The sequence below is a fragment of the Leguminivora glycinivorella genome, chromosome 14 (genome assembly GCF_023078275.1).
Source record: "Leguminivora glycinivorella isolate SPB_JAAS2020 chromosome 14, LegGlyc_1.1, whole genome shotgun sequence".
In the NCBI taxonomy this organism is placed as follows: Eukaryota; Metazoa; Arthropoda; class Insecta; order Lepidoptera; family Tortricidae; genus Leguminivora; species Leguminivora glycinivorella.
Genome location: NC_062984.1, coordinates 17,509,937 through 17,532,347, shown reverse-complemented (window position 1 = coordinate 17,532,347; position 22,411 = coordinate 17,509,937). Strand labels below are relative to the sequence as shown.

The window sequence follows — 22,411 nt, the reverse complement described above, 5'->3', positions numbered from 1 at the left end:
GTAAGAGTGATACAGAAAGAGAACTACGATATAATGTGGTGTGTAAACGACTGCACTCTTGGCTACGAAGTCAACTACCGTTTTGACTTCGACTGTCGGAGAAATGACCCTGAACTTAAATTGCCAATTTAACTATCATTTCGTCAGCTTATCTTCCTTTTACTTCTCAGCCTCTCTGTAAACAAATCAAAAACATTTGGGCATCTTACACGTAAAGATGGTTAAAGATAATCTGCCATACCCAGTTATCAAGTGACAATCTCACTTTCCACGCATATATCTGTAATCTGCATAGTAATATTTCAACTCGACGGGTGACAACTGCGACCGGTCCTGTATAAATATAGACGTGCTTTTTATAGTAAAAATGTGGTCGCATAAGTACCTCCATTTTTATAAATGCAAAGTGGTCATAAAGTTTGTAAAATAAAATTTAATGATTGAGATGGTATAGTACTTAAAATGAAAATGATAAAATACAAGGACAGTTGTTGTGTAGCTTTGTAAAAGATAAGGTACAGCTGGGTAAATCTCGGCTGGGGGGCAAATGTAACTGGTCCATTTTTTCCTTGTTTTACTAGTACAATGTTTGCATTATAAATAGAGTGTCCACCGGTTATATGTGTTAGGCATGTTCAGTGTATACATGTAGAACTCAACATCATAGTGTAATAATGGAAAAAATAGATCAGTTACAATTGTCCCCCAGTCGAGATTTGTCCCGCTGTACCTTAGATAATTATGACAATACAAAAGGTCCAACTAACTTATAGGTACTCTTATCTATGACTACTGCGGTAAAAAAACTCTTCTCAATGCTTTAAAATAACACTACTATAGCAAATAATATAAAATATTATGATTTATGATTATTACTTGGAAATATTTATAAATTAATATAATCCCTATTTATAATATACGTATGTATGTATGTTTAGCCTAATTGTATTACTAAGTCGCGCAATATGCTGTCCCGCACTCCTCGCTGGCTCCACAGAATACCAGCGCCGGCAACGCTTAGTCGTGCCAACTGCATTGCTGAGTGGAGACCATTTCAACTTCACATATTCTTTTCATCTGTCTGTATCGTATTCTTCTTCTAGATTGTATAACTGTTTCTTTGTACTTTATTTGTTCTTGTATGTTGCCTGAATAACCATTATTCTATTCTATTCTATTTTATTCTATATAAGAGCGAAGCTGAGGGTGCCAATCAAGGTGAGCGATCGTCAAATTTGTAAGACTGTGCATACACAAAAGAGTGACAGAATATATTCATACTAGCTTTTACCCGAGGCTTGGCTCGCGTTATATTCGAAAAATTGCGGAATGCTCCATAGAACCTTCCACCCCCCAGTTTAGGGATGTGGCGGGTTAGAAAGAGACAAAAAGGATTACATGTCACTTTCCATCCATTCAATTATGTCCACTCAAAAAATCACGTCAATTTGTCGCTACGTTTTACCCTGAAAGACGATTTGTTTGCCAAATAGACACACACACTTTTCCATTTAAGGTGTATGTATGTATGTATGTATAAGCTTTATTGTACATAAAGGAAACAAAAGAGACACAGTTACAGAGTCAGTAATATACAATGTAGGCGGACTTATCCCTTAATGGGATCTCTTCCAGTCAACATTTGAGGAAATGAGTAGAAGCGAATTAACGATGAGTGACGAATTCAAAAATGTACAACCACTAAAAGAATCACCACTAACCACTAACCACTAGAAGAAGGTGCATTAGGGTAATTCCGAAAGTCGTCTAATTACAAAAGTCGCAGAAAAATCACCATTATTTCCATCATATCAAGATTCCCCTTTCGGAATTACCATAGCATTTCTGACATTCGGAATTACCCTAATGCACCTTATAATATTAAGTATAGGATACTAACGAATTTGAAATGATCCTGCACCCCATATATTCCATGACTCTTCTCTTTCTTTTTTTTCTTTCCAGCTTTTTCAGTATTTATCATAACAAATTCCAAACCTCAACAATTTGTAAAAGTGATGAGTAACAGATGGTTTGTTTTGTTTCAGTGAACTAACACTGCTGGAAGGCATGGCAGGCTGCGGGGGGTGGAGTGAGGAGCCGATCTCCAAGGTAAGACTGACCAATGTGGAATCATTTAGAATACTATTATAGTCTCTTTGAAAAATTACGTAATGTACCTAAGCTCAGGAATGAACCTCAAAAATAACAGCCACCGATTATCACAAATGCTGTGCACCTTTAAAATTAACGAACTATGTATGCATGTATAAAAAAACACCTGTACATATCACTACATTTTGTGCATGCTAAACAATTTTTAGTATATTGCGAACAAAAAAGAGATTTCCACCCAATAAGTTTACCAACGGATTATCTATGAATTAAATTCTTCCTAGGTCCTACAACGAGACAGTCCATTTCGAAAAATTACAGTTGATCTTAAACCACATTGTGCCAAGCCAATTCAGTCAGTTTTGTGTCAAATGACGGTACTGCACCATCAAAGTTAACTGTTTACATCAATTCCTAGATTGCCCATTAAATTCTTAATGTCTTCTAGTTAATAGTAAGACCCCCATTAATTTTCTGTTTTATTAATAGTTTTCTCGAGCGAAAGCTCCTATTTAAGTACTGACCGTTGTACCTTTGAACTTGATGTAATTCATACTTTTACTAATATAAAGTTACAATTAGAAAGGCTGAAAGTAGCTTGATGAAGTTTATTTGTGACGGAAGCATAATTATTATTCGTAGGAATACGAATTAAAAGCATTAACATTTTTAGCATAGACATTTTTTAAGTAAACATGCTTCATCCTAGACTGCATCGGCACTTTCCATCAGGTGAGATTGTGGTCAAATGGTTTACCTGTTCCTCATAAAAAAAAACCTATAGGAAACTTTAATAATACACACCATTTTGAAAATTTATAACACAGCTGCTTTTAAATGATAAAATTATTATGAATGATTAAAAACCAAAATGAAGTTTAAGATTTCAGGAGTAACCCCGATTCCTTATTGATAGTTACATTTGACACAACAAAAATATAGTTAAGTTTCAAATGTAAAAAGTTCATAGGTAAATAATAAAAATCCAGCAACCAAATTGAGAATGCATGCTACACCGCGAACGATAATACAAACGATTGTAACTTGTTTAATATCAAAGCAGTGTCATTTCAGTTCAGAAGAAAGTAAAATTCTACACACAAAACACATTCGCAAAGATAAAACGGCACATTCAGTCAGTCAACATTGCATAAGTCATTTAAAAGGCTGTTTAAACACAGCCTATTTTAAAAGTGCCTTTCACTAGCGTTAGAATGATTTACAAGAAGATTTATGAAGTGGTTTCCACTTGTGAGGACACTTTCCAGAGACACAATATAGCACTTTGCGTTGCGCACGCGCAGAATACACAGACACCGCATTGTGAAGCAGGACTATCTTATTTTATCTTAGGTATCTTTAGATTTGACGTCTGCCCTATCAAACAAAATAAGTGATAAGTGATAACTTAGCTTAGTCTGGCTTTACAACAACGGATACCTAGTACTTATAAGTTGGCCTAACACCCACTACGCCCAGGGTGTCCATTTATGAATGTCGACCACTTGATTTCGCGAATTTCGTTTAGGAATATCTCCACTACTAGCTATTTGAAATTCACTGACAAAATAATAAACATGTCACTATAACCATTATCCTCTTTGCTTCGTCTTCTAGATTATAAATAAACACAATGTAGTTTCACGCAATGCTGGCCTGTAACACTGAATTTGAGAGAATAGAAAAAAGAAATATTCAAAAGTGTATTGACATATGACATATTCAAATTTCTAGCGCTCAATTTTCAAAAATAGCTGGTCGCCGTTTTCCAGACTATCGTGCGTTCTAGATTAAAAAATCGGCCCCCAGGGTCTCTAACTAAGAGTGACGATTGTTCATAGCACGTTCACTCTAAAAAAAATTTGGTTGCTCCTATCAATATTTTGATAGTCGTAGTCAAGCATCTTGATTCCATACGAGCCTGATAAGATCTTAGACAAATCGAATAAGGTAATTTTGATTGCTCTTACTTTTGCAACGTAACTGAATCGATTAAGATCTTGTTCAATAATTCCATGAAAAATAATTATGTTAACTAAATTACCTTAGTAAGTTCAACTAAGGATTGAATCAACCTATGTTACATAGTTATGCCTAACAAGTTCATAATTGATTCAAGGTGTACAATGCTTAGGAATAACAAAACACCTAAGTTATTAGTTCAATCATACAATCCCTTGTTGTTTTTAGTAATCAGCTTTATTTGAATTATATAAGATCGTAATTGTAGTAATTAACTTAACGTCAACTAAGAGAAAACTGCTCTTAGTTGGTCTTCATTTTTTAGAGTGTTGGCACTCCTTGGCTTAACCCAGTTATCTCTTTCTCTATCGCTTTTCCGTATTAGTGGGACATCAACAGTTGTAGGTACTCTTGGCTACAGGCCTTAGTTTTAATTGTGGGGAGAACTGAAATAAACGTTAGTGTTTACAACCTCGATAGTTTTACGATCTTCGTCAACTCGTTGAGGTGGTCTGTGGTAAGCTGTCTATGCTCATTTTAAGACGTTTAACATGTTCAGCTTTTACTGCTCCGAAGTTACATTGTGGTTTAGAGCACTGCTGTAGTTTTCCGGTAGCTGTATTACTTTGTTAGGTTAGGTTAGGTTCTTCGGCTCTTCGGTCACCAGGCCCCGTAGCCGAATGGCATTTCTCCGACGCCAAACGAAAGCGGTACGCCGCTGGCTCTGTCGCGCCAATACGCAAGCGCGATAGAGATAGATATCTACTAGCGCTTCGTTTCGTGAGCGTTTCGTGAGCGATTGTGCCATTCGGCTAGCCACCCAGTTACCTCAACCAGACGCTTCGCGATTTCTGTGAACTAGTCGATATAAAACGTCGATTTTATTTATCGCTCCTTATTTTATCTTTTCCACACTTGTCACGTAAATATCGTAATGTACTAAAAGGTTATCAATTGACTGATTAATGATTATAGACAATAACACATACATATACACAGAGAGTTCACCTTTAGTAGTATACATGTAGTTATAATAATTATACCTATTTACATATTTATGTACAATAATAATATAAATAACGGTCTTATAGCGAAGAGCCTCGACCAACATCTCGAGAGACTCTCGCTAAGTGGTTGGATCAAGGGTCAGATGCAGAAGGCGGTGATCTTGGACACGGCGCGGATAGTCCGACGGTTCCTCTCTCTGCAGCCCTAACCACTGGCAGCTTGGACCCTGCCCCGCTGCTGGCGGCACCCTAGGTTAGGTTTTTTATAATGTGTTTATATATTTTGTATTGTTTTGTATGTGGTTTTGTATTTTACTTTTATAATCATATTATAAAAATACCTAGCCTAAGAATTAAAATGAATAAAGAGAATATAAATAAAATGAGGAAGGATAAAAGTACAATGTATGATTTACACATTAATGGTTTGTAAGCGGCTGTTCTGCATGTAAGGTATCATAATAACAATACAAGCCTTCTTGAGCTTACCGTGGGGCTCAGTCAATCTGTGTAAGAATGCCCTATAATATTTATTTATTATATATATATATATAATTATATATAATATTTATGCACATTTGCAGACAGGCAGGTACATGGGATGCTAAAAATTAACACAATACATAATTCACAATCTTTATTTGCTTTTAAAAAGGGTTAACATAACAGTTGTTATGTAGTTTTTGTGTCCAACTTTTTTTTTACAATTAAAATAAAAACAGCTAAGTTAAAAGTACCGGCTCTCGACAGTGTCTCAGCAAATTTAATTTAAATTTTAAGTCATTGTCAATAAAATTGACAAAATAGTGTCATCTATTGTCTACAGGACATTAGAGTGTCGAGCACTGGAACTTTAACTTAGTCTTATAATAGGAATAAAAACATCACTAGTATAGCTACCACGAGTTCAAAATACGTTGCTCGAAAGAGAAAACGATACGGAAAATGTGTCGCTTAACTTCAAAACTAGGTAAATCCATTCTGCTATAAGGTTGATTATCTCGCAGATCAATTATATTTTTTATATATTCAACCTTAAAGCAGAATGGATTTACCAGGTTTGAAGTTAAGCGACACAAATGTAGTTGTATGTAATGTTTGAATGTAAGCAATAACATTCATTCATTTAATTATAACAACCAGTGCTAAGAATCTCGGGTCTCACACAGCTTATCCAGTAAGTAAATTATATCATTTCCACACAATTACTCTAATACAATTCAATTCACTGACAACGCCATAAGTTAAACAGTGACACCACAATAGTTATGGTAAACTGAGCTTCACACCTCGACTACAATAGATAATCTTCCAATTACAATAAAAATTAGACTAATAGATGATATCATTGAATCTAAATCCCACCAATTGATATATTTCTTCACTTTTTCAAGCTCTTCTGAAAGATCAACTTTAGTTCACATCGATTAGAGTTGTTATTTCGAACTATTGATATAACAGCTTCAAGAATAATCGATAGTCGGAATAAGGTAACATAAGCTTTGTAAACATATTGATTTATATGATTATTTGAAGTCGAGAATGTAAGTTTTTCTCGAATTTGTAATGTATTCAAGTCCCACGCTCTCGATTCCTATCGGAGTCGGGAGTTTTTGTTGTGATTCCGACACCGATTCGATCGAAATGTTGCGATTAATTTATTATATGAGAACTGGCAATTTCGTAGCTATAATTTATATGCATTCATTGACTAAATGACTACCAAGTACGTAACGTACTTTGGCAATGCATTTTGTAGGAACTTGTTTTTCGTCGCATATAAAATAGCGGCTACAAGAAATGAATATTGTTCGGATTGTTCCTACTCGTGACGTATGTGGTTTAAAAGGCCTGTTTCATCACTGTGACAATTTTCGTTTAACAGTTGTCAGGGCCTGGCCACATGGGCGCGTTGCGGCGACGCACCGCAAAAATTCTGCGTTGCGTTGCCGCGCCGCCAGTTTTTGCGGCAGGAAATCTGCGGCGCGGCACCGCGACGCAAGAACTCGCGGTGCGTCGACGCACCGCAAAAACTCGCGGCGCGGCACCGCAACGCAGAATTTTTGCGGCGCGTCGCCGCGCCGCCAAAACTGGCGGTGCGTCGCCGCGCCTCGATAACTATACACAGTGCAGAACTTCACGATCAGTCTTTATCCAGACATGGAAAAAAAAAAAATTTGAAAAAAAAAATATTATAAAAAAAGCAAGAAAAATAATAAAAAAAGTAAAGTTTACGTATCGCACTGAATAACTTCAAAAAATTACAGACAAAATGTACAATGTCGATATATGAGTTTTTTTAAATCAAAGACAGATAAATTCATAGTTGAAAACTAAAGACCGCATCGAAATCGGATTAGCATTTTTTAAGATACAAGTTGCCAAAGTTGGGAAAGATCGCTTTATATGGCCACTTTGAAATTCCTTTGCCAGAAAGTCAGAAATAATATATTTTTCTGACACAGAAAAATACATAGTAACAGTAAACATCAAAATAAAATAAAAAATTCCGAGGATATCATAATTTCATCCCTTAGAACGACGAGCGTAGCGAGGTCGGTTACGAATCCCCGAAAAAAAAATCTTATTTTTTTGTGCGTCGTCCGATTTTGACAAAACATATTTCGATTGAAAGGTATTGCTTTATGTAAATTAAAAAAAAATATTGAAAAAAAAATTGGAAAAAAATGTAACAATTTTTTTCAAAAAAACTTAAATTTTCGTATCACACTGAATAACTGCAAAAAACGGTACACACGTTGTATATTGTCGATATATGAGTTTTTAAAGTTAAAGACAAATAAATTCATGATTATAAACTAAAAACCAAATCGAAATAGGATCAGTAGTTTTTAAGATAAAAGCTACCAAAGTTGGCTTAGTTTGTTTATATGGTCACTTATGAATTCCTTAGCTAGAAAGTCAGAAACATTAACATTTCTCTTACAGTTAAAAGTATGCATTAGTAAAAGACATCATAATAAACGATTATTTCTGAGGATATAAAAATTTCATCCCTTAGAAAGCGTAGCGTAGCGAGGTCTGTTACTAAAAACAAAAAAAAAACTGTTTTTTTTATTGGATCGTCATTATAAGGCTTTCTAAGGGATGAAATTTTTATATCCTCAGAAATAATCGTTTATTATGATGTTTTTTACCAATGCATACTTTTAGCTGTAAGAAAAATGTTAATGTTTCTGACTTTCTAGCTAAGGAATTTATAAGCGACCATATAAACAAACTAAGCCAACTTTAAGTATCTTATATCTTAAAAACTACTGATCCGATTTCGATTTGGTTTTTAGGGTTCCGTAGTCAACTAGGAACCCTTATAGTTTCGCCATGTCTGTCTGTCCGTCCGTCCGTCCGTCCGTCCGTCCGTCCGTCCGTCCGCGGATAATCTCAGTAACCGTTAGCACTAGAAAGCTGAAATTTGGTACCAATATGTATATCAATCACGCCAACAAAGTGCAAAAATAAAAAATGGAAAAAAATGTTTTATTAAGGTACCCCCCGTACATGTAAAGTGGGGGCTGATATTTTTTTTCATTCCAACCCCAACGTGTGATATATTGTTGGATAGGTATTTAAAAATGAATAAGGGTTTACTAAGATCATTTTCTGATAATATTAATATTTTCGGAAATAATCGCCGCTAAAAGGAAAAAAAAGTGCGTCCCCCCCCCTCTAACTTTTGAATCATTTGTTTAAAAAATATGGAAAAAATCACAAATGTAGAACTTTATAAAGACTTTCTAGGAAAATTGTTTTGAACTTGATAGGTTCAGTAGTTTTTGAGAAAAATACAAAAAACTACGGAACCCTACACTGAGCGTGGCCCGACACGCTCTTGGCCGGTTTTAGTTTATAATCATGAATTTATTTGTCTTTAACTTTAAAAACTCATATATCGACATTATACATCGTGTGTACCGTTTTTTGCACTTATTCAGTGTGATACGAAAATTTAAGTTTTTTTCAAAAAAATTGTTACATTTTTTTTCCATTTTTTTTCTCAATATTTTTTTTAAGTTACATAAAGCAATACCTTTCAACTGAAATATGTTTTGTCAAAATCGGACAACGTACAAAAAAAAATGATTTTTTTTTCGGTTTTCATCACAGAACTAAATCAAGATAGAAGGAAAAAGTGTATCTACTTCGCGTGCGGAAAAGTTAAATAGCGAGCAACATTGTTCGCCGCGCAAGTCAGTCTGCTCCCGACCGCTGCCCGCGAGTGACATACAGTGAAAAATACAAAATGGGTCGGTATTCGATAATTAACTGTTCAAACACCAACAATAAAAGCAAGAGTGTTAAACAGTGTTTCCTATCATCAGTAAGTAACATTTGTCCTAAAATATTTTTTATTAAACAAAAAACACGATTTTCCTATTTTTATCATCAAAACATTAGCTGACGTACGGCCGTCAAACTAGTTTTCCATTGCGGCTTTAATTTGACGAGTCCGACTTGGCGTGCGTTTAAAACAAGCGATATAAAAATAGGCTATTCAAACTGTCGAGACAAAGTGAAGGTAGATTTGTTATTTTGTCCGTCGAACTCACGTCGAACTTAAGAATAGTGGTGCACCACGGAACTGCGATTTCCTTATTCGATTTAAATCGATTTTGCGAAGCAGTGGAAATTATAATTATGTTTTTATATTGTTATGAAACTATACATATAAAGTACGAGTGAAAAGTAAATTTAACTTTAAAATAGGTTACAGTTACGGTATTAACGTTGAATTTTTGGTCGGCAGAAAAATAAGTACAAACATAATACGCTCTATATTTATTATGAATAAAAATAACTCTAAAAATGTGTTAATGGTTAATTATATTTATATATTACTACAATATTTATATATTACTGTTATTTATAACAAATAACATGAGGATAATGAAGTGAGTACATGGTCGATTTTCTTAAAAATATTACGAAATATTAACTAGTATTAATACCTACCTACTAAAATCTTTGTTCCTGGCCTTAGGCAAATTATATACCTACTAGTGAATTGTTTGTCATCACACGAATACAGGTATATACTTACGTCATTTCACAACGAAGATGAACATCCGATATTTTTAACTTCGGCGGGCATCCCGCACACAACCTCCACAATCAATCGAATGGGTTACGCGGCGACAACGTTCCCATCACTAAAGTACACTCGTGACGTCATAGGCTCGACACAAAACGTTACACGCTCGGTTTCGCTGTTAATCGCCGAGCATTTTCCTTCTATCTTGATTTAGTTCTGTGGTTTTCATAACCGACCTCGCTACGCTCGTCGTTCTAAGGGATGAAATTATGATATCCTCGGATTTTTTTATTTTATTTTGATGTGTACTGTTACTGTGTATTTTTCTGTGTCAGAAAAATATATTATTTCTGACTTTCTGGCAAAGGAATTTCAAAGTGGCCATATAAAGCGATCTTTCCCAACTTTGGCAACTTGTATCTTAAAAAATGCTAATCCGATTTCGATGCGGTCTTTAGTTTTCAACTATGAATTTATCTGTCTTTGATTTAAAAAAAACTCATATATCGACATTGTACATTTTGTCTGTCATTTTTTGAAGTTATTCAGTGCGATACGTAAATTTACTTTTTTTATTATTTTTCTTGCTTTTTTTATTTTCAATTTCATAAAGCAATACCTTTCATTTGAGATACGTTTTGTCAAAATCGGACGACATGATCAAAAGATATAATTTTTTTCATTTTCATAAAACACCTCGCTACGCTCGGCTTCCTAAGGGATGACATTTCGTTATCTTCGGAAAAAATTATTTACTATGATGTCTACTATCACCATGCAAAGCGGCTTGCTTCCATCTAAAAGTGCAGCTTTTTTTTCATAACTAGTATGACTATAAATTAAAGATATTGCGAAAAATTCTTTAAAATCGAGGTTCCGCTCTCGACTGTTTCCTCCTTCAAAACTTAATGAATCGTAAGTGCGTTTTCACATTATCCGATCCGATATCGGATGTAGGACCGATATCCCATACATTACAGGCGCCATCTTGTATTTTTTCCATTGAAATCCTTATGACATCCGATATCGGATCGGATAATGTGAAAACGGCCTAACGGAATTTAATTACTAACAAAAATAATTGATTAGTCTATAATTTGGATGTTTAGATTATTGCAATACATTAAGACGCTACGGGAGCGAAAATGCTAAAATGGAAAGGAGTCCCCCTTTCAATTTGGGAATTTTAGTTAAATATACTAGTTTTATTAACTAGATTTATCGAAAAAAAAATTCCATTAAGAACAACTCAGTTAAAAGATATTGCGAAAAAATCTTTGAAATCGAGGTTCCGCTCTCTTTTCCTCCTTCAAAACTTATTTAAACGGAACGAAATTTGAGAATCTGAATAATTTAAAATGAAATAATCTGTGTCGGACCGTTTAGATTTTTTGGACCATTGTTACCGATCTTGAGTATCTCTTTTTCGAGCCATATTGAAAAATGCCGTTTTTAGAAATTTTTGATTGGATCTAGCATCTTTTAAAATAAGAATAGCAAAAAATATCAAAACGGTCCGACTCAGAAAAAAATAATAATAATCTGTGTCGAAAAAAATCATTGCTCTATCTTCAAAAACCAAGGAGGAAATAGTCGAGAGCGTTTGTATGGAGAACTGACCTGTATCGTATCGTCTTAAGAAATCTGATTTCAAAGGTTTAGGTAGGAAATCTAATCATCAATATTATTGCAATGTAAAATTATTTTTTTTTTTTCTCCGTGTTTTCTAACGCGCTTATTTTTAGGAAGCGGTTTTTTTTTCATGGTTTGTTTAAGGTACACACCGACATGTTGTAAACATTTTTTAGTTTTTCGTAAGTTGGACTTGGACGCCTTTATGAGTGACTGCATGGCCGGAAAAATAACACCAGAGGGAGTTGAGGAAATCAAGGGGAGGCCTTTGCCCAGCAGTAGGGCACTATAACGGGCTAATTAAAAAAATCTGTACCAGTTTAATTTTAATCTATTTTTAAGAAAATTTCCTACTAAAATGTAGATTCTAGCGAAAAAACGTACCTAGGTTTTTCAAGTTGAACATTTTTTTAGCTGCCAGCCACTATTTACGATTTAATCGATTTAAATAAAACTTGCCTACTAAATTATCCATTTGCATATTGATCGTAGTGAAAACACGTACGAAAACGACGTACGTTTTTCTGTTTTACTTTTTAAAGGCACAGGTCACACGTTTTTCATCAAATTTATATCGTACCGTTTTGGTTTTTTGGCTAATTGTTACCAATCTTGAGTATCACTTTTTTTGCGCCATAATGAAAAAGGCAGTTTTTGGAAATTTTTGATTGACTCGAGCGTCTTTAAAAATAAAAATATCAAAACGTTCCAACACAGATAAGATTAATAATTAATAACAATCTGACTGGGAACAAATCAAATTATTTTATTGAATATTTTTTTGATTTGTTATTTAATAACCTAACAATAAAATTAAAATTTTGAAAAAACTCCCGACCGCGACATAGTGGACCGATTTTCATGAATCATGGCTAAGAACACTCCCGACTAAAGTAAAATTCATAATCCTACGGACTAAATTGACAAATGACTGACAGGAAAAATGATACCAGGAACAGCAAAATTAAAATAGGGAAGGGTATATGTCGATAACAATATATCGACAAGTTGTAAAGTACATACAACAGACAAGTTTAAATCAAGAATAAGTATATTAGTTTCAAATAAGAGGTACTCATTTTGGTTTGTTCTATGTATCTTCGAGGTAGTGGATGGATGCCATGCATTTTTACCCACTAGTTTTAAAACATAAAAAGGTTTCCGAGCCTGTAGGTAAAAAATAAAATACCATGTCCGACGATAATCAATTATCTGTCACGCTATGGCAAGTATGTCATAAATATCTATATAATTTTCGAATAATATTATTGCTGCTTCGAAATAAAAAAAATATTTCTAATTAGAGGTCTACAGACCTTTTGATCTGTCGAAATCACAGAAAAAGTTGGTATATTGATTAGCCGATCAAATTGCCAATTTCATTGTCCCGTCTGGATGCACCTTAAATCTACGATGTAATCATAATTTTAATATCGATAAGAACGACACTGGCCAAACTGTGGCAACATTCGTTCACACTTACTTGTCAATTTGGTCCGTAGGTTTATGGATTTTACTTTAACTCAGCTTTCAGACAAAAAAACTAAATTTAAATCGGTTCATCCGTTCGGGAACTACGATGCCACAGACACACACACACACACACACACAGACAGACAAACTTATAACACCCCTTCGTTTTTGCGTCGGGGGTTAAAAATAGTCTTTCGCTATATCGTAATGCTGCAAATGGATTCATATAGGAGGTGCAAGCACTAATTGTTGCCTTGGGCCTTGTCGTTTTTTCTTTCGTGTATGATGTCTATTTCAATTTATAGAATAATCTGTGTTGAAAAAATCAGTCTACCTTCAAAAACCAGGGAGCAAATAGTCGAGAGCGTTGGTATGGAAATTGAACCGTCCTGTATCGTCTTAAAAATATAATCGATTGTCGATTTAGCCCCGCTCCCCAGCTGCCAGCTTGCGGACCTGAGGTTGACTATGATAAGAGAAGCATCTTAGCAGGTTGCCTCAAGGGCCTACTCCAAAATCCTGCCAGATTTCCGTCCATAGTCCATAATAGTGCGTAATTTTATTTTCACGAATTTATCGGATTCGGTTCGGTTCGGACGTAGTTCGAAAGCGCTCTATTTTTAACCCCCGACGCAAAAACGAAGGGGTGTTATAAGTTTGACGTGTCTGTCTGTCTGTCCGTCTGTCTGTCTGTCTGTCTGTCTGTCTGTCTGTCTGTCTGTCTGTTTGTCTGTGTGTGTGTCTGTCTGTGGCATCGTAGCTCCCGAACGGATGAACAGATTTAGATTTAGTTTTTTTTGTCTGAAAGCTGAGTTATTAACGTAGGTACCTATCGTCATATTCAGATAGAACGAATATTTTCTTTACCTATGTATTTACAAATTGTCAAATCTTTTGGGAATTACATAAAAGTCATAAAATTATTTATTTAATTAAATTTTGAAAAAACCCCCGACCCCGACATAGTGGACCGATTTTCATGAAACATTGCTAAGAACACTCCCGACTAACTCAGCTTTCAGACAAAAAAAATTAATCTAAATCGGTTCATCCGTTTGGGAGCTACGATGCCACAGACAGACACACACACAGACAGACAGACAGACAGACAGACAGACAGACAGACAGACAGACAGACAGATACGTCAAACTTATAAGTAACACCCCTTCGTTTTTTGCGTCGGGGGTTAAAAATGTTATTATTTAAATCTACCCATCGATGTACCCATTGCGGAAATATAAATTAGAGAGGCACTCCATTGTCAATAAACCCTTAATTGCATGATTTTACTTTTTTTAACAATTTACAGATATATGACACCATGGTGGTATATATGCTGAGCACTGGAAAAATAATGAAAAAAATCTATCACCATTTTTTAAATATGAAACAACGTAACTAAAAAAGATGATTTTTAATAGCATATTGAAAAATTCGAATATTGCTTAGTATTTTATCGTGAAAAACTGTACTAAATCTACTATTGATTCAATTTTCGTGATGCTTGGAAAAAAATCCATCACCAAGTAAAGAAGGGTTAAATATAAACGACACGAAGTTTAATTCTAACACAACAGTTCACAATTGCGAGCAGCGGTAACGCACCGCCAGTTTTGGCGGCGCGGCGACGCGCCGCAAAAATTCTGCGTTGCGGTGCCGCGCCGCGAGTTTTTGCGGTGCGTCGACGCACCGCGAGTTCTTGCGTCGCGGTGCCGCGCCGCAGATTTCCTGCCGCAAAAACTGGCGGCGCGGCAACGCAACGCAGAATTTTTGCGGTGCGTCGCCGCAACGCGCCCATGTGGCCAGGCCCTCACTGCTACTGTATGCACATTGCTTTTCCAACTAAAATACAATACAATATAAATATTCTTTATTGCTCACAAATATAACAAGATGACATTAAAAAAATTAAACACATAACTAGACAACAGGCGGTCTTATCGCTAAAGAGCATTTTTTCCAGACAACCTTCGGATAGTGGAGACAAGACACAAAAAATAACTGATTACTGACAACTGACTACTACCTACAAAGTATCGACGAAACTAGGTATTAACCTTACTTAATAATAGGCCTTTTCATCTATAACAGATGATTTAAGCAGCATCCTTGCGACACTTACGTTCGTGGCTGTATAGCCCAATTAGAGAGAGGATCCCTCGTCCGCACACACGGCAGGTGTATGCTCCCCCGAATGGGCGGGGGTTAAAGGCTTGCTCGTGACGCCTCACGTTATCTCCTCCTTGAATGATAACCTTACTTAGCGAAATAGAAATGGTCAAAAATTCACACTGTCAAGTCTCATTGATTGACACTGTAGTGAAAGAGGCCACTGAATTTTCAGACGTCCACTTACCATCAGGTGAACTGCATTAATGTATCTTACTACCTTCGCAGTAGGTACACTAAATAACAATGATTGTAAATTGTAATTAATCATCTTCGTAATCTAGTCTGTCGAGCCCCACCCGTAGTAAACGTGTTAATCAACTACATGGTATCCCAGACAGGCCCCGTAGCCAAATGGCATATTTGCGACGCGAAACGCCACCGAAACTCCGCAGAAATGTAGTCTGGCTCTGTCGCGCCAATACGCAAGAGCGATAGAGATAGTACGAAAGCAATATTATAGTGAGCTTTTTGTGAGTGTTTGTGCATTCGGCTAGACACACAGGTACGGGGCCCTAGCTATTAAGAGGATACGGTAGCGAAAATGCTAAAATGGAAAAGAGCCCCCCCTTTCAACTTGGGAATTTTAGTTAAATATACAGGTGTTATTAACTAGATTTATCGAAAAAAAATTGGCCATTAAGAACAACTCAGTCAAAAGATATTTCAATAAAATCTTTAAAATCGAGGTTCCGCTCTCGATTCTTTCCTCCTTCAAAACTTAATCAATCGGAACGAAATTTGAGAATCTGAATAACAATGAAATAATCTATGTCGGACCGTTTAGCTTTTTTGGTTAATTGTTACCAATCTTGAATATCACACCTTTTTTTGTGCCACAATGAAAAGGCCGTTTTTGGAAATTTTTGATTGGCTCTAGAGTCATTAAAAAGCAGAATATCAAAAAAATCAAAACGGTCTGACACAGATAAAAATAATAACAATCTGTGTTGAATAAATCATTGATCTATCTTCAAAAACCAGAGAGGAAATAGTCGAGAGCGTTTGTATGGAGAATTGACCCCTCCTGTATCGTCTTAAAGGACCACGGGTCAGAATAGCGGCATTCCCTTGTTAGACGATGTCTCATCAAAAACTACCATTACTCAGGGCGACGTCGAGTAATTGGTATCCGATTTAAGGCCGCATGACTCGCACGCTCGCGAGCCCATAACTTCGCTTGAGTTTATAGTTTTTCAAATAATGTACACTACACTTGTGTCTGTCTAGCTTCACTTTCATCCACTTGTAAGAATTGTAGTAAGGAGTATCTACCTTCCTTCTTGCAGGAATTCCACTTAAAAACAACGAAATAGCAATTGCGAACAATTCTCATCGAAACCTAAACGGGTGTACACTCACTGGCATAAATAAGTGATGATTTCCGTACCTTGTCACATTAACGTCATGTTTGAAATGTCATACAAAATTGTCAAACGATTAAAAGCGACAAGGTACGTAGTGCGAAAAGGGTTTCCTTCGGAAACGTTCGTATTTATCATGCTAGTTCAGTCAATGTCAGTACATCTAGTACTGAGACTGACTGAAATAGCATGACACGTTCGTACGTTTCCGTAACAATACGAAAGCAACTCTCTTCGCACTACATCTGTACAAAAATCATCACTTCTTTATGCCGGTGACTGTATAAGTATTTACCACTTGCGTGGATACAAGTTGTATACAACGTCAACGATATACGTGTAGAATTTGATCTACTTTCCATCTATTTTGATTTTTTGATTTTGATTTTAATTACACATTGTTTCGTTCAGAAACTTAGTATTTGTTGTGTTTCAGGTACCATTAAATTAAATAAAGTTGCCGTATAACCTTCAATCGAAGCAAATGATTTCCATTTCGCAAATTTTTGAGTCGAGTGCGAAACGTCTTCGCCTTAAGCCGTGCTGTGGCAAATTACAGCTGATTTGCTGTTCCATTGTGCTGCATTCTCAACCCGCCGCCATTTATTCATCATCATCAGTGGCAAGACCTTCAGTAGGTACTAGACGTAGAATCGTAAGGCTATAGGGGCATTCCATGGTCTTTCCCGTAAGAACAAGTAGATGGGCATTTTCAGAATTTGGGACCCCCAATTAACGAAAGTTGTTAACAAAAATTAACTCACTGTCAGTTTTGTGACGATTAAGCCTCCGCCACACATAAAGCGTTTTGATAGCGTAGCGTGAGCGGAGCGGAATGATAGCGGTGCGCCGGCGGAACGCTGGCGTTCTGCTCGCAATCCGCGCGCATTCCGCTCGCAATCTGCGCTCGTTAGTTCCCGCTGGCGTCCGCTGGGCGCAACGCCAGCGTTCGTCCGGCGCACCGCTATCGTTGCGCTCCGCTGACGCTCCGCCTACGCTATCAAAACGCGCATGTGTGGCCGAGCTTTAATTAAGCATGAAATTTCAATATAAATATTGTTTTTGTGTTAGTTACATAAACTTTAAGCGATAATCTTACATTGATGGTGCGAAAAAAGTAAACATAATTTTTATGCTTAATTGTCGTCACAAAACTGACAGCGAGTTAATTCTTGTTAACGACTTACGCTAATTAGGGGGACCCAAATTCTGAAAATGCCCAGATATGCTGCCAGAATTTTCACTTTGTGACTTGCTATAAGGACAGTTTGACAGGTTATCGCATGAATATACAAGCAAATCTCGTTCTTATTTGTAAGGGATGCAGTGGCACCTTTGAGTAGACTTTGATGTGTCCATTGTTTTAATTTTTCAGGTCTAAATCAATCCAGAAGTGTAGATGAATCGATTTAGGTATTTTTTTTTTAATATAAATGTGAAATAATTTGAGGACCAAGGACGGACATATATTTTCCCCTCACTAGCTCGGAAACACGTGTTTTGTCCTTTAATACCAGCGGGTAAAAACGTATTTTATCCACTAGTGGGTAAAGTAATTTGACCTTGAATAAAGTCAAATTAACTGCTTTAAAATTGCTAAAAGTAGGTGAATCTAGTAATAAAGATGATTTACCACCTGTGGAACTCCTGGAAGCAGTGATCGCATTTTTTGCATTGTAGTTTCCTCGTTATAGTGAGGGGAAAAGTTTTGTGTTACACTCGGGTGCAAATGTATTTTACTTCTCGTGTGTTAAAAAACTCGCAAGTTCAGGATTCTATTCTCGAACCACTCGCTTCGCTCGTGGTTCAACTATAGGATCCTTTCACTTGCTCGTTTTTCAATTCCACACTCGGCGTTAAAATACAACTTTACCCCCTTGTATAACAAATAACTATTAGACAAGGTCTGACAAAATCGCGGACAAAACTACTTTAATAGAAACTAGTTAAACGTGAGCCTAAAAATAGACAAGAGTAACTCCTCTATTAAGATCTTATTCCCTATTAAGATGTTAGACACTTGATTAGCAAGTGAAACTCCGAATGTCTTTGATGTCCACTTTTATAGCACGAGACATCAACATAGTGACGACGGAATGTGAAAAATGCTGTTTCCGCGCCTCAAGCTGGAGCAGGGACCGGCAACCCGTGGCTCGCGAGCCGCGTACGGCTTTTTGGGGATATTCGTCTCTGTAAGACACTGGTCCCGCCAAATGCGGCGAGTAAGCTAAACTCTGTCAAACAAGTCTGTCAGTAAATAAGAAAAAAGAAAACTATATGCATGCTTTTCTTTAGGGTGCTAGAGAAAAGGATACCTGCAGTTTTCTTAGTTCTTATTTACTGACAAACTTGTTTGTCAGAGTATATGAGCTGTCGGAGACAGAAACAAACAAAAAATAGGCCCTCCCGTGTAAATAAAAGAGACGCAATGATAGCGCGAGCGAGTTATAGTTAGTCACCGAGCGATGTAGGTACTATAAATCGCTCGCTCTCTCTTTTATTTACACGGGAGCGAATATCTTTTGTTCGTTTCTACCGCCGATATTGCTATTGGTGTGAGACCAGTGCCTAAGGGCCCATTTTGACGGCGCGCAAACTCGCATGCGATTTTAGTTACGTTGCGAACCGTTGAGGCTACATCCAATTCTGTAGGCCGACCGGTCTGGCTCAGTCGGTAGTGACCCAGCCTGCTAAGCCGCGGTCCTGGGTTCGAATCCTGGTAAGGGCATTTATTTGTGTGTTGAGCACAGATATTTGTTCCTGAGTCATGGATGTTTTCTAATGTATATAAGTAAATATGTATTTATCTATATAAGTATTTATATCCCCGCCTAGCACCCATAGTACAAACTTTGCTTAGTTTGGGGCTAGGTTGATCTGTGTAAGGTGTCCCAAAAAAAAACTGCATTGTAAAGGAAATACCTAGCTTGCGAGGTCTCGTAACGTATAAATCAGCCCTAAGTAATAAAATAAATCTTCGATAGTAAAGTTCTTGCGCCACCTATACTTACAGTTTTTTCGAACTTCCCGAAGTTAGTAATTACTACTGAAGTTTTTCTCACTTTAAAAAGTTTGTCTAGCCCTGCCCTGGCAGGCGAGTCCTCCATGAATATTTATAGCGGGAATAACACTTAATTAAGTGAAAATTGCGGCATCTTAGCGCATGCCTGATTGCATCCTGCACCTAATGCGTTTTATCAACTTAAACTACTCACCAAGTTGAGTACAACAGGCTATTTAATCTCATGTCCACGTGTGATACCGATGTGGACAGAATTTTATACTACCTACCTTTAGTGAAGTTTATTTTATATTTTAAAGAGCGACGACCGATGACTAAAACTTCGTGAACCTCGATTTTTTATCCTGACCGACTTTATAGTCAGATCATATTTTGGCAAATATTGGGAGAGTAACTACCTAATCTCTATTGTCTTAAGGGTATTGAACCCTAAAACCAAGGTTATATCACAAAGCTTATTAACGTTTCATGTGCTTGATGTCTACTGTATTTCTTACATCAATAATAAGCAACTGGTCTAATTATTTTCTTTTTCGTTCTTTGACTTGAAAGTCACATGATTGAAAAACTCATCTACTACATACTTTAGTTTCGGTACCTACACCTAACTTTAGCTACCACTGGCTTTATTTTAAAGAAGTACATAAGTATATTTCATAGTTGAAACTATAGTACAAATTGGATGACGGGCTAAGACGATACAGGAGGGGTCAATTCTCCATACAAACGCTCTCGACTATTTCCTCCCTGGTTTTTGAAGGTAGAGCAATGATTTTTTCAACACAGATTATTATTATTATTATCTGTATCGGATCGTTTGGATTTTTTTGATATTCTTATTTTTAAAGACGCTAGAGCCCATCAAAAATTTCCAAAAACGGCCTTTTTCATTATAGCGCATAGAAAGGTGATACTCATGATTGGTAACAATTAGCTAAAAAACTAAACGGTCCGACACAGATTACTTCATTGTTATTCAGATTCTCAAATTTTGTTCCGATTGATTAAGTTTTGAAGAAGGAAACAGTCGAGAGCGGAACCTTGATTTTAAAGATTTTTTCGCGATAGCTTTTAACTGAGTTGTTCGTAATGGACAATTATTTTTTTCGATAAATCTAGTTAATAACACTAGTATATTTTACTAAATTTCCCAAATTGAAAGGGGGCTCCTTACCATTTTAGTATGTTCGCTCCTGTAGCGTCTGACTTACACAGTATCACATAAGAGAAATTCACTCGTCTCTTTTACAATTCGCACTATTTAGTAATTACGCGCGTATCGCCCTGTGGTTTGGTTTAATTGAATTAATGCGGTTTGTTTTAATTGAATTAATTAAATGCCTGCTGGTTTTAATTGCTGCGGTGAGAATTCTGCGGCCACCGCGGTTACCTACAACAAGTATGGCACAGTAAATATTTTACTAACAGTAGTCCTTCACTATTGTAATGAAGGATGAATCCCATATACCGAGGGTTTACTGGTGAAACCCGATAAGTTGAGCAAACTGGTTTTTCAAATTCGAACTATGTGCAATTTCCACAATGTTCAAGGACAAATTAACTCGATTTATCGGGTTTCACCAGTAAACCCTCGATACAGATGTAGTGCGAAAAGCTTTTACATTGTATTTTTACGGGAATTTACGAACGTGTCATGCTATTTCAGTCAGTCTGTACAAGACGTAATGATTAAAGATCGTTATCAGCGTGCTGTATTGGTGGCAGAGTATGGTTGGCAAAAAAACAAATACACAAGTATTTAAAACATTACATATTTATAACGAATTATGAAATATATACATATTTATAATTACTTATCCAAATTACATTGAATAAATAACTAAAATTTGTTCAGCAGATTTGGCTGTCAGTCGTTCACGTCGATTAGAAAAATCCATTTTAAATACCTAAATGACCTTTCTACGTTGACAGAAGTTACAGGAAGGTTGTTATAAAATCTAGGTATTGTGTCATATCCATACTGTGTGAATTAAGATACTGTACTGGGATTATTCGAACACTTTATTACACTCCTCCGTGCTCGTCTTATATCGTGCACTACTTTTGACTTGAACTACTTAAATAACAATTCTAGATAATTAGTCGTATCTAGAGTGCATTTGATTATTTGGACTAAAATAATAATTATACACTTCGCGTAATGCATTTTTATGACATACATAATTAATGTCATTTGGCGTATATTGTTTTAAAAATATATTCGTCGGAAAAGGCTTTGTACCGTAGAGGTATAATCCTAAGAAGGTAAGTATTTATTTTGTAGTTAAGAACAAAGTGAATATTTAAATGTATTTGTTTTTTTTTTGCCAACCGTACCATTTTCCACGAAAAGTGCACCTTGATAACGATCATTAGTAATGATACTGTCTGAACTGGCATGACAAATAGGTACGAACGTTTCCGGAAAAATAAGAAGGGAAACCATTCCGCACTACATCTGTATACCAACGAATTGGTGGACGGAGAAGGAAGGGTATACGCAAACAACGATGGACGGGTTGTGTGAAAGAAGATATGAGAAAGAAATAAGTAAGTACTGGGATGACGATAAATAGAGGAGAATGGGAGAGGAAACCAAATTGTGCAGACCCCACA

General features: G+C 36.2%; 1 protein-coding gene across 2 annotated transcripts in view; it reads left to right on the top strand.

The window, feature by feature from the left end:
* The window catches only part of LOC125233057, a 262,529-nt gene that overhangs the window by 194,579 nt on the left and 45,539 nt on the right, over positions 1 to 22,411 (top strand). For both annotated transcript variants that reach the window (XM_048138903.1, XM_048138902.1), the window contains exon 4: positions 2,049 to 2,112. In XM_048138903.1, the coding sequence (XP_047994860.1) occupies positions 2,049 to 2,112 (64 nt within the window). The remainder of the gene's footprint in view (positions 1 to 2,048; positions 2,113 to 22,411) is intronic.